Raw genomic sequence first — 15,994 nt, forward strand, 5'->3', positions numbered from 1 at the left:
TTCCCTGTTCCCTGCAAGTTGAATCTATACAGCAGCTCCCACCCATTGATATCAGCATTTCATGGCTTAAATAATTCAGCAGAAAATCACAGCACTACCTGATTCTCTGCAGATACTGTACTCCTGGCATTTGATTATGATGAGGAATAGCAGGCTTGCAATAAAGGACATCCACCAGGTAATGTGGGGATTAATTAGAAAGAATACTAAAGGTTATACAGACAGGAAGTAATGCACCTCATGATTATGCTTTCTGACAGCGTGGACTACTTAGTTATCCTTCAACACAGCAATGCAATACTTTGTTAAACAAGTAAACAGTGTTATATCGACAAGACAAGGTTATGGTGTACTGCTGCATTGCAAAAACCTACAGGAACATAAATGGCATGAAATTAAGCTTCAGCATCGCTCAAATGAATGCAGACCATTCATATCAGATATATTTTAAGCTAATGATGTGTTTTAATGTAATGCATGTTGGAAAAGGCTCAAAGGCATCTGAGACAGAGCTCCGGAGAAATATTTCACACTATGATCAGCTTTGGCTTTTCGCTTGTAATGGATAATATTAGCATCAAAATGTTTTTTTTTAGGAGACGGCATTCAAATGAGAAACTGTAGAATAATACACAGCATCTTCCCTGCACAGCATTGCAGTGTCAGTCTGTTGATATTGTGGTAAAAAAAATAGGTAAATTCCCCCGCTATGAGCATGTTTTTTAACAGTGTTTCTTTCCTCCCACAACATGCTTGAGAGATCTAGTGTCCCCTGGGATAAAATTGGTCTTTCATGGACATGAATCAAGAGCTGTGAATAAATATCAAAGAGCATATCTGAATCTGAGAGCCAAGTGAAATCACTGGCTTTGTGAGCCAAACATGAATATGTCCCTAATGGACTGCAAGTGACACCACGGCTTCGGAGCAGAAACGTGTTTTCATGCGTGGAGATGGTGGCAGAAGCAATTAAGCAAACTGGCTGATGAGTGTACTTAGCCTCGTTTTTCGCAATTGTTCAGATATATTGTTAGAAATACTGTGAACATTTTTTGAGAATATGTGGCACAAAACTGTGTTCCAAAAAAGAGCAAATGCATTCTCAAAACGCATCATGCAATCAACAAAATCACACAATGGTGATGGAAAAGAAAATGCTGCAACAACAAAGTGATCATCAAAGACAAAGTACAAAGGAAAACCTTCTTTTTCAAAACAGTGCGTCAAACCTGCATTGATTTAGTAAAAAAAAAACTGAAATCAGCTTGATATATTTCTGGCTGCCCATATACTGCTCTAGTTCTTTCCTTCATTCGTCATTTACATCAGGTCATAGATCCACCTCACACTTCCTGTAATTTCCTATCTGATCAGACACCTTTAATAGAAAGTCTTTGTGTGATTCAACACTAGCATCTCTGATAATTCCACACTTTCATGAATGTTAACTAGGTAGGAGATAGACATTTGATATTCTTGCATGAGATAAGAGTATCATCTAAACTGCAGCAGTATGTGTGATGGGGCCTCACACAATCTGATGACAAAAGTGAACAACTTCATAAATGTTCCCACTGTACATTAAACAGCTGAAATCCCTACTATATCTGCTTCTGTTTTTTGACACAGCAGCAGATGTCGAACCGTCACTCCACATGCGACTTCAAATTGATTATGGAGTGCTTATTTTCACACAGAAATAGATTTGTCTTCATAAGTAACCTGTGATTTCAGTGTGATATTTGGGTGAAAAGGAAGAAACTTTTGATCACTGCATTTGCAGTTATAGACCACAATATCTGCAATGCATCTGTGCAACACAGAAAAGCTGCAATTCATCATTTTAACATGCACGATTTCCTGATGAACTACTCCACTTATTTAAATGAAGAAAATGCTAAATGTATCCCATAATTGTCACTATTTATCACTCCTTTAATGCAGATCCAGAAAACAATTTTCTATGGTAAAACTACATTTAGAGGATTGAAGTTCTTTCTACCATTATATCTGGATCATTGCTATATAATACAGACAGACGTCCAGGTAAAAATGTTAGCAATTTATGTTTTCCACATACCCAAAATAACTATTTTCCAATCAACTCTGCAAATCAAACAACTTTGACTTTTATTCAATCCATGTAAGGACATCAGAGACGCATTTTGAAACAAACAAGAACATGGTATTAATCCAGTGCAGTTAAGAGAAGACTTTTTTTTCAACTGTCAGCTGAATCTTTCACCTCCATGTGAGATAAGGCCTCAACTGACTCCTCAGACTGTAGTGACTCTCATGACCAGCTCTCTTGTGCTATTGCTGGGTTGGCTGCGGGCCTCCGGCTGCCTCAGGTGGCTGAGGAGGTGGAGGATGTTGTAGGGACAGTGTTGGTCTGGCACTGCGCTGCCACTGTTGGGGTCCACGTGTGCACCCAGTCCTCCTGAGGCCGCCACCATGGTTGTAGAGGTGGAGCCAGCTGCTGTGGAGGCCACCATCATCAGCGAGGAGGTGGAAGTGGACACTCCTACCCCAGTCTGAAAGCCCGGGCTGGGCTGAGACAGAGTCCTGTCCACAGTGGTGTTCTTCAGATCATCGCTGTCCATAGACTTATCATAGTTCAGGACTTTCCACTGCTGGTTCACGGCCTGCCAGCGGTGGAAGATACGAAACACAGAAGGTCCTTCGTGGACAATTAGTGCTGTGGAGATGAGAGCATCAGTTAGACAATGTCACTGTCTGACAGCAGTCTTAATGGCACCACACACTGATATATATCTCTGCAGCAGTGGATTCACCATGTTAAAACCTGCAGGAAGTATTAGCTGAGGGAATAGCAAAACAAAACAACTCATCTTTAAAGAATTGCACCATAACCCCGAGATTAGATCTTTATTTCTTGGAAAAATTGTAGACATGGCACAACTTATGACACACAGCCACAATACTCACCACTTTTGGATTTAGGTTAGCAAAAATGATGCATCTGTACTCTGGGGATGTCTTATCCCAGTTTAAAATTGCTTATTGATTCATGGTCATTGAACTCAGTATCTGGAAAATTGAAATCAATCTGTAACAAGAGATGCTTACGCCCAGGATTTTACTGCATTTTTCATATTTAAGTCACGCAGAGGGAAATACTGTTTGAATAGGATGTTTTCTAGTCAGCTTAACCTGAGCTAATAACCTTCTGTACCATTATCACCACTATAGCCAGTATATAGAAGTGCATATAGAGGCTGTACTGCCAAATATGGACATTTAATACTTCTATATTTACAGTAGAGTTTATTGATAAAATCCTTTCTCTCCTCTCCAGCTCTGTTTCTTTCCCACTCTAACTTTGTGGATAAGCGAAAGTCAGTTCTTTGCTCTTTAATGTCTGCCAGGTGACAAGTTAATCTCTGTGAAGTGCAGAGTTAATGACTCCACAGTCAATCCTCACCACCAAACCGGAGACAATCAATCTCCTCTTCCTCTCATCTCGCTGTCTGCTGCAGTGGCAGTTAGACTTTTTCCTAATGTGAGATGCCATCACACAGTCATCCACAGCACTCAGGGGCCCCCGGGCTCCAGAGGAGGACAGCGGGCTTAAAGTGGATGCTACAAGTTTCAATTTGGACGCCCACACAAATCCAGAAGATGGTTAAAAGTGCACCTTTTCTTTTTCTTCTCTTGTGTTACATCAGCGCAAGATGGTCTGGAAGGTTTGCCTGAATTTGGTGCTCTATTTCAGAGTGAAATGCACTTTAAAGAGGTGGTATTATGCTTTTTGGCTTTTCCCCTCTCCTTTATTGAGTTATATATCTTTTTTGTGCATGTAACAGGTTTGCAAAGTGAAAAAGCCCAAAGTCAAGCCCAAAGGGAGTTCCCATCTCCTACAGAAAGCTCTACTCTGAACCGCTTGAAAACAGCTCGTTTGTAGTCCAGCCCTTCACTTCCTTTACTTGTGACGTCACAATGAAAACGCATCATAAAGCTTGCCAAGAGGCTAGCGGGGTCAGGCACGCCCTCAAACCAAGCTAGTCTGAGCGGAGGCCCTTTGGCTCGACTCGCCTTTGTTTGGTTTTCCATTGTAGAAATGTTGTACCTGTACCTGCTTCCAGGTACTTTTTTTCGTATCACCTCAGTCTAGGTTCCAAGCGAGCTGAGGGATACTAAAATGTAACGTGAAAACACAGCAGAATGCTGATTGGTCAGAGAGAATCGCCAGACAGAGGCCAGCAACAGAAAATTTTACAGTTTTTGTATGTAATTTCATCACTAAATCCACTTCTGAGAAGTTTTGAGGTGAGAAATCAGCTGTGTAAATTTCGAATATTGACAGTTTTACGAGAAGTGGAACAAAAATGTGCTTGAATATTGTCGGAGTTGAGGAGCTCCGCAAGTGGCTGCGGGGGAAGCCTGTACCAACCTGCAGGAGGAGCGTGTGAGGCCGGCTAGCCGCCCGCTCACAGAGCCCTCTGCTCCCGCCATCACACAGACCGCTGCAGCAACAACGGCAGAGGAAAACACAGCTGGAAGGTTTTCATACCGCTCATCTGTCTTTACATTCTGAGTAATGCTGAAAAGTTTTAACTGTAGACTGTATATATTTTAAGAGCTGTGAGGATCGCTGGTGTGTGTGTCGCATTGAACATTACGTCGCGGCAGTTGTGTGTGGCGTCGCTATGACGACAAGCTATGTTTTATCTCTGGGTACTGTCTGCAATGGAAAACGGAGCAGGGCCGAGTAGAGTCGAGTCTATCGATTTGCGCTATGGTAGCATTTTTCGGCAAGGCAGCATAGATCGTCAGAACACCGGCAACAGTTCAACGTTTAGTCCTGATGGTAAGATGTGGAACAATGATGTTGTGGACTTGTGAGTAACTTATACCACCTGCTAGGTTACGGTTACAGTCTGAAGCGGCTTTGATTTGGATCACACTACCTTGTTTCTTACGACCCGCCCTTCTCTGCTTCTGATTGGCTAGTAGTCCTTACCTGGGAACTGCGCCTGTTCAACTCCAAACAAAGATTTTGTACAAGTAAGATGCATCACTCTGTAGCTCAAGAGCGGAGCGTACAACACAGGGTGAAAAGAGGAGCTGCAGCAATGTGCAGTATGAGGAAAATATGGTGTTTTTTGATAATGAAACCATGTAAACATGTTCTGGTACAACCCCTAATTAAGATTTTGAACCCGAAAATTAGCACAATACCACCTTTAATATATGCTGTGAAAACAACTTCAGCTGCTCCAAAAAGTTTTGAGTATCCAGCAATCATGTTTAATTAATCGCGTAAGCTTTGAGTATTTTATTATTTTTAATATAGAAACTGTAATATAGCAAAAATTACAAAGAAATTAACAAAAGTGGCCAAACAATCATGCATGCAATACAAATTATTGGCCAATTTAATGTGTCTACAATCCGAACACTCAATATTGATTTGAAGTAGGTGACAATGTGGTATAGATTTGTTATATTGATTGTCAATAGTTTAAACTGTTCAAGGCATTCACAATGATTTGTACACAGCTGGCAGGACTAATTATCGACTCTGCAGAAAACCTTTGACATTATGTTTGCTTTGCCTGTTGAATGCACAATGTACCTGGAATAATGCGACCAGACTGGATACACCCAATGTTATTCTCAGTCTTAAAATGCACACACTCTTTCCAAGAGGAATTTTAAGAATCTAATTAAATTATAGAAGTAATAAACACAATAGTGAAATCTAGCACCTCACCGATGCAGACAACATCCATAAAGCCGTACATGCCGTAGCAGATCTGGAAAAGCAGATCTTGTCGCTGCCAGCGGGCTGACGGGCTGAAAGACGACCACACCAGCCAGGAGATACTGGCCATCAGGAACAGGGAGCCCAAGATGGCTGCTGCTATCTGCACTTTCTCTATCACCGTCAGGGAGATGGCCTGCCACTGCAGGAAGACAGACCACAGCACAGCTTAGCTCTTTCTAGTTCATTCTCATTTCTCTTTTAAAATTACTGAATACTTTGAAAACACTTTGTGGGACAAGAACACATACATAAAGAGAAGTACCAACAAAAGAAAGATACAATCAATGGGTACAATCACTATTTAAAAAACATTAATTTAAACATTCACATTATACATTAATCAGGCTGAAATTCAGATTCCTAAACTATCAAACTTCAAGGAATGCTGCCATGAGGAGGGAGGACAGACGGGGCAGGTATATGTGTGTACAAAACATTTAAATTATTTGTATCTATCATTTTCAAGCTAGGCATTTGACTCTAGGTATAAAGCACAGCAAAAAGCAGTCTTTTACACATAAGCACTGCCTTGAAAAACGACCCTACCATTTCACCAAGGTCGAAAACTGAGAGAAAAGTTACTTCCGCAATCTTTCTGTTCTAGAGATCAGAGGGGGAAAAACATTGTTTAATTCAAAAACTTTTTAGTTGAATTCCTCTATTTATGATCAGAGCATAACTTGAGTGTGATTCCTGAAAAATATCTTTTAGTTGTTTTATCCCAGATAAATACTGATATGAAAACCAAAAATACATCCAAATGGGTCCCAAAGGGGACGTGCTTGGGACAACCTACCCCCTATGCTCATAAACATCAACAATTCTCCTAATGACATGGCAAAACAGATATTTTAGTTCTCTGTGTTTTGACTTTTTCACCAGACTGTTAACATGCCAGAGCCTTCCAGTTCTAAGAACCTACATAACTACATATTTTCATCCACGGTGATCAAATCTTGGCTTTTCAGGCAGCTCTTTTCCTTTTAAATTTCTACCGTACTGCCCCTTTTACACCTACAGCTCACCTGTAGTGGGTTCTTTGTGCTGATGGCAATGACCTGATATTTGTAGTAGCAGAGCTCACAGGCCCAGGACCCTCTCTCGCTGATCCATTTGATGAGGCAGGGCTGGTGGGTGCAGCGTACTGACCCACAGCACCGACATGGGCTCAGGAGCTCCCCCTGCGGGAAAGAGGCAGACTCAGTCAATACCAACAGTCAAAAAAGGGTTGTTCATTCAAATGGATAAATATATGTTTTTCTGTGCTGCTGCTGTGATGTAAATAAAGTCCTGCACTCATGCGTACTGAGATACATTTTTCAGTAGAAGCACACAGAATGCAATGAAATACAACAGACTACAATTTTCTGCCTTCATAATCATGGACTCAGCTTATGAGCAGCCCAAAAAGTGATTTGTGAAGAAATATCTCCCTGTAGCAATCACTGATGTGCTCCTTTGTTGTCTCATCTTATTTACCCCCTGCAGATAACCCTTTTACATGCAATATAATGCAGGTTACAATATAGATATATTTATTTTTCTTTGCAGTTCTGTGTTGGTTTATTGATTTTGGGAGAGCTTTGCATACATAATCACATACAAGCACACCACACATCTTCATTCCTCTATCCCTGTGGGGATCTCATTGACATAATGCATTCCCAACCCCTTATTCTAACCTTAACCATCACAACTACAGGCCTAACCTTAACCCTTGCCCCTTACCCTAACCCTAACATTAACCCAATTGTAACCTGAACCCTAAAACCAAGTCTTAATGGGTCTCTACCAATTTTTGTCCACATGACGTGCATTCAGGTTCAAGTCCCCACTGGGATATAAAAACATGAAAACACACACACACACACACATAGACACACACACACACACACACACACACACACACCTAGATTACACACAAATGCACAGCTTATAACAGAACACCAGTTCAGGTGTGAAATGAAAGCTTTGCCTCACACCTAGTTGACAGACAAAATGCTTGATTACTAGTACTGTTGAAAGGTGGAGGATTAGTCACTGGAGTTTCTGCCAAAGAGAAAAACCAAAGCTGAAAAATACTGTGCTAAAGGTACACTGTTAATGCAGCTCTTAAAGTGAATGTAGCTGTCATATATACATAAATGTTTTTTTATAGTTGCAAATGTGGTTGCTTCTGACCAAAAGCAAATATATCAGAAACCCTTATTTTCTCCTTTACTCTTCCTTCCTCCTCTTTTGGTCTTCCTGCCTTCCTTCTCTGCTTGTACCTGATCTTAATTAAAGGTGAGTTAAAGTTTATTTGTTCAGCACCTTTCAACTGCAAGGCAATTCAACATTCTTTACATAAGACAGAAAGGCATTAAGAAAATAAACACAAGGCAATATAAAAAGACACCGTAAATAGGATTCAAAAGAGTAAAAAAAAAAAAAGAAGATAAAAAATATACTGATGTTCACAACAGACGTGCAGAACAGAAATGTATTTTTGCCCAAACCATAAGAAACTTTATAAACCAACATTACTATTTTAAAATACTGTTTGGCAAACAGGAAGGCTGGTGTAAAGATTTAAGGGCTGGAGTGATGTGGTCTCTCCTGGTCTTAGTGAGGACTGTAGCTGCAGCGTTCTGATAAACCTTTTAGAGACATGTGAAGACAGCATTACTACATTTGTTTATCTAAATCTCACACACAAACATAATTCCTTACTTAAGGTGTGTTCTTAAGGTGACAGTTGGCTGATTTTGTAATTGTCTTAATGTGATTATTGAAATTTCAGTCTATGACTACACCAACATTTCTAGCCTGGTTTGTGGTCTTTAACGTTAGTGATTGAAGCTGAGCACTGACTTTTAATTGTATTTCTTTTGCTCCAAAAACAATTATCTTTGTTTAATTGATTAATTTGTTCATTGCAGCTACTCCGAGCTTGTATAGGACCATAGTCAAATAGTGTTATTGTTATATAAATCTGTGTTGTCTTCATAATTATGGTGAGATATTTTGTCATTTTCCATAATCTGGGCTGGCGGTAGCATGTCAATGAACAGAAGAGGCCCAAGAATGGAGCCTTGGGGAACTCCACATCATATTTGTACGCTTAGATGTGCAAAGTAGTCCGTGTCCTTCAAATATGATTCCAACACGTTTAACGCTGTGCCAGAAAGTCCCACCCAGTTTTCCAATCTTTGTAGTTATATGTTGTAGTCAACTGTGTTGAAACCAGGACTGAAATCTACTAATAGCAAGTGCCTGAGCCCGCTAGCCACTTGACAAGCTTTATGACGCGTTTTCATTGTGACGTCACAAGTAAAGGAAGTGAAGGGCTGGACTACAAACGAGCTGTTTTCAAGCGGTTCAGAGCAGTGCTTTCTGTGGGATATGGGAACTCCCTTTAGGCTGGAGTTTGGGCTTTTTCACTTTGCAAACCTGTTACATGCAACTTTTCCACAGCCTGTGTTTAAGAGGATGTCATCTAAGACTTCAAGAAGTCTGTGTGTGCTGTTGTGTGGCTGAATTTTGGACTGGAAAACACCAAAACAATTGTTTAAGGCCAGAAAGGTGTTCACTTGTTGACAAAAAGTATTTTCAATAATTTTCAATGGGAGGTTTGATGTGGGCCTAGTGGTTCATTAGTAAAGCGTCTAGATTTTCTAATAGTGGCTTAATAACTGCAGCTTTCAGGGCCTGTGGCCTGAGAGTAGAGAAGTGTTGAATATTTGCAGAAGATTTGATGCTTTGCAGTTTTTGAAAACACTTTTGAAAAAGCCTGTAGGGAGAATATCAAGGCAACAGGAGGAGGATTTCAGATTTGTGACAATTTCTTCCAAGGTTTTATAGTTGATGGGATCAAATTATGTCATAATGCTAATTTAATTGGTTTCAAATGGATGCAATACAGAGCTGATGCCTGATCTGGAGGTACTGAGAGCTTGTCTAATTTTCTGAATTTTGTCATTGAAGAAAGAAGCAAATTCATTTTGAGATTGGATAGGAGAGAAGTTCAGGGGCTACTGACACAGTGGGGTTGGTCTGCCTGCCAACAGTAGCAAATAAGGCACATGCATGGCAGATGTCAGAAAAGGTGAAATGTAAAACCTAAAATTTTGTTATCTATTATTCATGGGGTAATTTTAAATAAAATCCAATATTTGGTACAGTTATTGTGGAAGATCTGGTTACTTGTCATACTTGTCATCTTGAAATTACATTTCTGAACTCACTGTCAGTCTGTTAGGATGGTAGTATGACTGAAGGCATTTCAAGTTCCCTACGTCAATCGACCTGATGACAGCTACGTATGCCTAATTTCACTGAAAAGCAGAATATCGATATTTATTGTTAAGCATTTTATTCCTGAAGAGGTGCTCAGTGGTCAACAGACTTGTGAACTCTTGAACTGTGTGAATATTTTGCAAGGAGCATAACACTGCTGTCAGGTTAAAGAGCTCGGATTTAGCCGCCATATTTTTGACATTACCAACAATTTTTTTGGCTTATCCAGATCCAGTGGGGTCTGACAGGTATTCATAAAAAGCAAAGCATTTTCATCCTATAGAAGAGTTTGAACCCCATCAGCTAAAGTGAACACATGAAATTCACTAAATTTGGCATCACAAGGATTCCACTTGACCGCAATATGTGCCCCGCCATATATTAATAACCGGCCATTATTCTTAAACCATATTCAGCTAGAGGAATAAATTACCCATTTATAATCTCTCACCCTGGGCCCCAAGCTCATTAAAATGTATTACTAGTATTGTCATATTGGATAAAGATGATGACCCAAAAGATGTACACATCCCACCCCTTTTAGGTCCTGACCTGCAGTTAAAGAAACTTGGATCTATAAAATTCAAAGCAAGACCTTCTTGTATAGACGTGTTTTAATCTTAATGGAACTGAAGAAAAAAAAACTCTGTAGTGAATGAAAAAATAAATTGGCCAACCCCCTTCAGCTGCAACAAAGCTCTCCACCTCTCGAAGCTGAGGCATTCACTGTCTAAGCCAAGGTATTGTTAATTCAATATTAAATATCCCCTGTCCCTGTCTACCGTGAACATGGTGTAGAGACTGTAGGAATAAATGCAAAACACAGTGAGTTTCCAAATTATTTCTCCACGCCATCATTGAGCTGACATCTCTGACAGACGGAGCAGCACCCTGGTCGAGGAGAAGGGAGGGAAAGGCAGGGAGTTAGAGGAGAAAAGGCCCATCTACAGATGGCCAGGGTGGGAGTGTATTGGCAGGAGCACCAGAACACTTCTGCTGTGTCCAGTGGGACTCAGACCGCTCACTGTGACTGGTCTGATTACAGCCAAAAGCTGAAACCTAGATCACTCCAGTACAACTGAGGCTGGAGAGAGAGCAAGAGAGACTGATAACAAATGTGGCATTGCAGCCCACACATACAGAATGTGATAACTAAATGTCCTTTTGTTGATCAAACAGCAATGACCATTGAAAAAAACACAATATAACAAAGTATTAAAAAGACGTTAAGGCTGATAGCTTTGGTCGTGTTATTCTATTTCTCTCTCTCTTCTGCATTACCCTAAAAAAACTGTGCACATAATTTTCTCCTTATAAAATTGGATCCCCTCCCAATTTATATAATGACATGAAACTAAATTAGAGATGGCTATTCACATTTCTTAAGGGTCTGGAATCAATGCAAGTGAACTTCATTAACTCTAGGCAAAGGGAAATATGGTGGTATATGTTATATAATAAACTAGCTCCCATTGAGACTGAATGAACGCAATTTTTACAATAGCCAATGACGTTCAGGCCACAAGCACTAAGAACCTGCAACACTGCTGAAAAACAACTCCATATACACATTTGAACCATACTCCACAAGTTAGAGAGGAAAATAAGTACAATCACTGAACAATTAAATTGAAGGTCATATGATTTCAGATTTATTTACCTATAATGACTGCTCATAAAACATATGCTGGGGGACGTTCCACTCATTGCTTATTTTACGCAGCCATTTAGCCTACAGTGACAGTTAACAGCCCTTTAAAAGTAATCGCATAAAAGAGCAACCGGGGTTTATAATTGAAGTTGAAATTGAATTGATCCTCAATTGAATTGACTCCTGATTGATCCTGTCTATAGACTTCAGCAAGGCCAAAAAAATCCATGTGCTTATTAACTTGTTTACATCCCATTCCCAACAAATGGCAGAGGAGCCATCCTATGTATGTCTGATGGAATAGAGAGAGCATAGTGCCTCCTGCACTGTGGGGCCATATAGAAAGAATGATGCTAACTTGACCCCTCAAGGCTTCTCATTCTGTCTCAGACAAACACACTGTGCGAGTGCATTATCTGCATTATGATTTAGGAGGGAAAGCTGACATTTTTTCTAAGCAGCGGGGACTCACATATTCTCAACATGCAGCTGAAGTGAGGACAGACCAGTAGAAGCATTAGCCCCAAAGGGGATTTTAATGTAATAGTGCATGACACTTCAGGAAAGGATCCCTCACACATGGAAATATTTCATGGCTTTTCTTTGTATATTACTTTTAAAATATCACTTTTATACGATTGTGCACTACATGACAATTTCCTGAATATGATCTGAAGATATAGCAGACAAATTGTTTATTCTTCGAGGGACAAGGTCAACATTAAGTCTGAAAGCACAAGCTTATAATGCAAATGCTCCATGTAAGTAAGTCAGAGCCTCCTGTTAAGCTTCTTGCTGACCTTTAGCTAAATAGAACCGATAGCTGTATATAGAAGAAATGCATGAATAACCTGAGGTACTGAGGTAAAAGACGTATGGATTTATGTAATTTCATTTGACATTGGCTGATCTGTTCATCATAGTGTACAATGTGTCTGTCTGGGGATGTAATTTGACTTCAACAGAAGTAGTCTGGCTTAAAGGATTGGTGTTTTTCCAGTGTATTTTAATACAAAACATTTCAGGTAATCATTCCTCCTGTCTTGGATCTGTGCTATCAAGTTGCCTTATCCAAAGTTACAATCTTTAAATGTGAAATTCCCAAATTCTGTTTCCTTGTACAACGTTTCCTTGCTGGGTTAAGGGAAGGGGGTAGTAACACTACAACTAAAAAGACTTAGACATCCACTTGATTTGGCTAACATACTTCTTAAGGGGATAGCTTCATGGCCAGTATGCAGAAGAGGAATGCTTACAGTGACCAATTCCCTTGAATGGACATGGAAATATTATTAAGACAGACTTGGATCGAAATATGTGAAACTATCCTAACACTGAGGTGCCCTTAGTAGTTGTTAATCACTAAAGGCACCTCAAAAAATGGTACCAAAACCACTGACATGAATTCGATTACACAGACTTATAACATCGTTTGGTGTCATATTAAATCAGAGTACAATCATTTTTCAATGGTTGCCTCTGTCAGACACTCAAGGCCCTTTACAGTGGGATGGTTGAGGAAAGCAATGTCCCTTGCTCCCTTCTTTACTCTGTCTTGAGCATCTCAGCCTTGGGGATGGAAGTGTTTTGGAGGTGGATTGTCAGATCAGATACTGGCTGCATTGGTCTATGTGACATCCTGGAGGCTAAGGGAGAACAGAGGATAAGTAATGTCCCTACTGCCTGTATCACACAGTGACATGCAGACAGTCAACTCATCTCTCTTTTCAAATGGAGCCTCATTCTCCTTGTACCCATTTACACCTCAGCAGATCCATATCTGGACTTCGCCCAAACCAACAGCAGAGATGACAGGAAAACGAAGGCCAGTGATAGATAAGAACTTGCATAACGATAAGAAGGCATGAAATCAAGTGCTATTGACTAGCTGCAATGTCTCAAGAAAGCATCGATGAGATGAGTTGGGTGAGGCCATAGGAAATACTGCAAATTTCAAAAGGCGGTACTTTGTATGCACTGCAGAGTGCACCGACTATCTGTGGAGGTTTGGAAAAAACAAGGATGAGGCCTTGTCTTCCAATCTCATGACTAGACCCCATGTCAGTAATAATTACAAAGTCTGTGCTCGGAGGTGGAATGATGCACAGAATTACTGTTGGAGTAATTAGTTGATGAAACATGGAGAGATTATAGGCCATACACAGTGCAATGACCATGAAATGATACAGTAAATCTGCTGCTTGGGTAAAGGAAAAGAAACAATGAGTACAGACTGCCGGATAAAAAGTTATGTTCTACACCTCAGTTATCTTGCTTCACATGTTTTTATAACGTCCCTATACCTCCATTACTAATTGGTGAGGTGTGACATATTCGTCAATGTGGTCTCAAAGGCTCTGTTAAACAGTGTAACTAATGTGTCTGCAAATTGCTAAGTGCCTGCTTCTCTGATATAATTTAATATTATTTATTGCGGCACACCTTAGCCATCTTCTTTCAGATTTTTCCTCTCCTGATTGATGTAGTGTGACATTATCACCAATATGGCCCCAAAGACGGAGGCACACAGTGTGATTAACTTGAAGGCTCTTCCCTTCTGTTCTGTGCACATTATTATTATTATTTATTTTTTGCAGTTTCCAGGTGGTGTGTGTGAGCAGCAGAGTGAGAGGTATTATTTGATTTTTTTCATGCATGTAATGCTTCGAGGAGGATTCACAGTGTTTGGCTATAATGACTTATACTGCGTCTCTGTGTATCTTCCACACTTGTCAACCATGGGGACAAGACAAGGTCTTTCATTATCCCCCCACTGCTAGCTATAAGCTGTCTTTTCAAGCCACGCAAAGGGATGAGTGCTGGATTCAGTGAGATTCCCGCTCAGATCGCTCTCCAGCTGCGTGGTTGCCCTAATAAGACGCAGAGAGAGGGTTTTCTCACTGGAAAAGAAGCTTGGCCCTTGCATCCTCATGTAACAGAAAGCCTGCATCTAAAATAGGCTTTACCAAGAAGAGATGACTTGTGCAACATTTCTGGTCTATAGTTAACCAACGCTCTTTGGAGAGCTAGGCCTGATAGTTAGTTAGTTAATAGTTACCAACAGATTTCACACATTTTTTAACTTAAAGGAAATAATTAATAGAATGGATGGACACTTCCTTCATGACATCTAATTTTTTTTTTTACATTTAAGCTACAGGGACGTTTTTTTGACTTACATGTTCTGGCCCCTGAAAGCAGATCCTGCACACAGGCGTCCTGAAGCCACTTTCCGTGTAGCTGGTGAGGGAAAACCTCTCCTCGAGTTTGCCCTTTGAGCAGTCATCAGAGGAGCTGCTGCAGCCGCGCAGGGCCGCCGACAGCTCTGCAGCATCAACCCAGCCCGGTCGCTCTCCGCCCGGTGGCCCGGTGGCTCCTGCTGCAGGTGGGGTAACCCGGTCTCCTGCGTGCTGGTGGCTCCGAGTCAACGTGTTGTTGTTGTCGGGGACGGTGACGCTTACTTCATGGCTTTCCGTAGTTTGGCCGCTCATGGAGGTCAGCGGAGGCAGCGGTGTCGGCGGTGCTGGTGGCCCGAGCAGGAGCACCCTCAGGTCACCGAGCAGGACGCAACAGCGGCTCTTCAGCATGCCCTGGCTGCGCAGCATCAGGCTGTCTCCGGCCAGAAATGTATTTTACAGCACCACGCAAAGATGCTGGAAGAAAACAGCAGGTACTGTATGTGTCCCCGTCATGAGCAAACACTTGACTTCATACGTCGTGGGGTGGGATAGTGGGAATCGAGGGTGGGTTTTCCAGCCTTTGTTGAGATATAAAGCCGCCTTTTAGTTTTCTACGTTGATATTCATATAGGCTATTCTAACTGAAAGTCTTTTATTGTCTTCCCACGAGAATGTAAATCCAGAAGGCAAACAAATCCCATCGATGCAAACAAGTGTCTGAAGCCATTAAGTTCAATAAATGGAACAGCTAAAAGGGGAAAGTCAAATGTTAGATTGATGGGAATATGCATTCAAGTAACTAGGCTATGGCCGTTCACTCAGTGTCCACTGTCATTTGATGTGCTTAATAGTCTGCCTGCTCTGTGCAACATAAACTATCTAGACAGGCTTCTCCCTCCAGATTCACGACGAGTGCACAAGCCAAGAATCAAATCTGCCTTCGCAGGCTACAACGGACTGATATAGACTACAAAACAAAACGTCAGGGCTCAATCTTAAAAATTAAAATATTCCAACAACACGGAAAGACACATTTTAAATGTGCAGGGCTCAGATTACTGTCGACGTCTTGTAAGGCTTTCAAAGCAAACCAAG

At 40.9% G+C, this 15,994-nt stretch overlaps 1 protein-coding gene across 1 annotated transcript; it reads right to left on the minus strand.

Annotated features, from left to right (window-relative positions):
- Positions 1-2,113: 2,113 nt before the first annotated feature.
- marchf4 (membrane associated ring-CH-type finger 4) lies at positions 2,114-15,325 on the minus strand. Its single transcript, XM_046053774.1, has 4 exons — positions 14,900-15,325; positions 6,817-6,972; positions 5,738-5,930; positions 2,114-2,698 (listed from the first exon to the last, which is right to left on the minus strand). The coding sequence occupies exons 1-4, from the start codon at positions 15,323-15,325 to the stop codon at positions 2,277-2,279; spliced, it is 1,197 nt and encodes a 398-aa protein (XP_045909730.1). The 3' UTR covers positions 2,114-2,276.
- Between the last annotated feature and the right edge of the window lie 669 nt (positions 15,326-15,994).

The sequence above is a fragment of the Micropterus dolomieu genome, linkage group LG07 (assembly GCF_021292245.1).
Source record: "Micropterus dolomieu isolate WLL.071019.BEF.003 ecotype Adirondacks linkage group LG07, ASM2129224v1, whole genome shotgun sequence".
NCBI classification, from domain to species: Eukaryota; Metazoa; Chordata; class Actinopteri; order Centrarchiformes; family Centrarchidae; genus Micropterus; species Micropterus dolomieu.

Bases quoted from the DNA above. Each gene is read 5' to 3' on its own strand.
- marchf4 (XM_046053774.1), bottom strand. From the start codon at position 15,325: ATGCTGCGCAGCCAGGGCATGCTGAAGAGCCGCTGTTGCGTCCTGCTC. The intron at 6,973-14,899 runs GTAAGTCAAAAA...TCTTTCCCGCAG, and splicing joins GCTTTCAGGGGCCAGAACAT to GGGGAGCTCCTGAGCCCATG. The intron at 5,931-6,816 runs GTGAGCTGTAGG...GTCTTCCTGCAG, and splicing joins GCACAAAGAACCCACTACAG to TGGCAGGCCATCTCCCTGAC.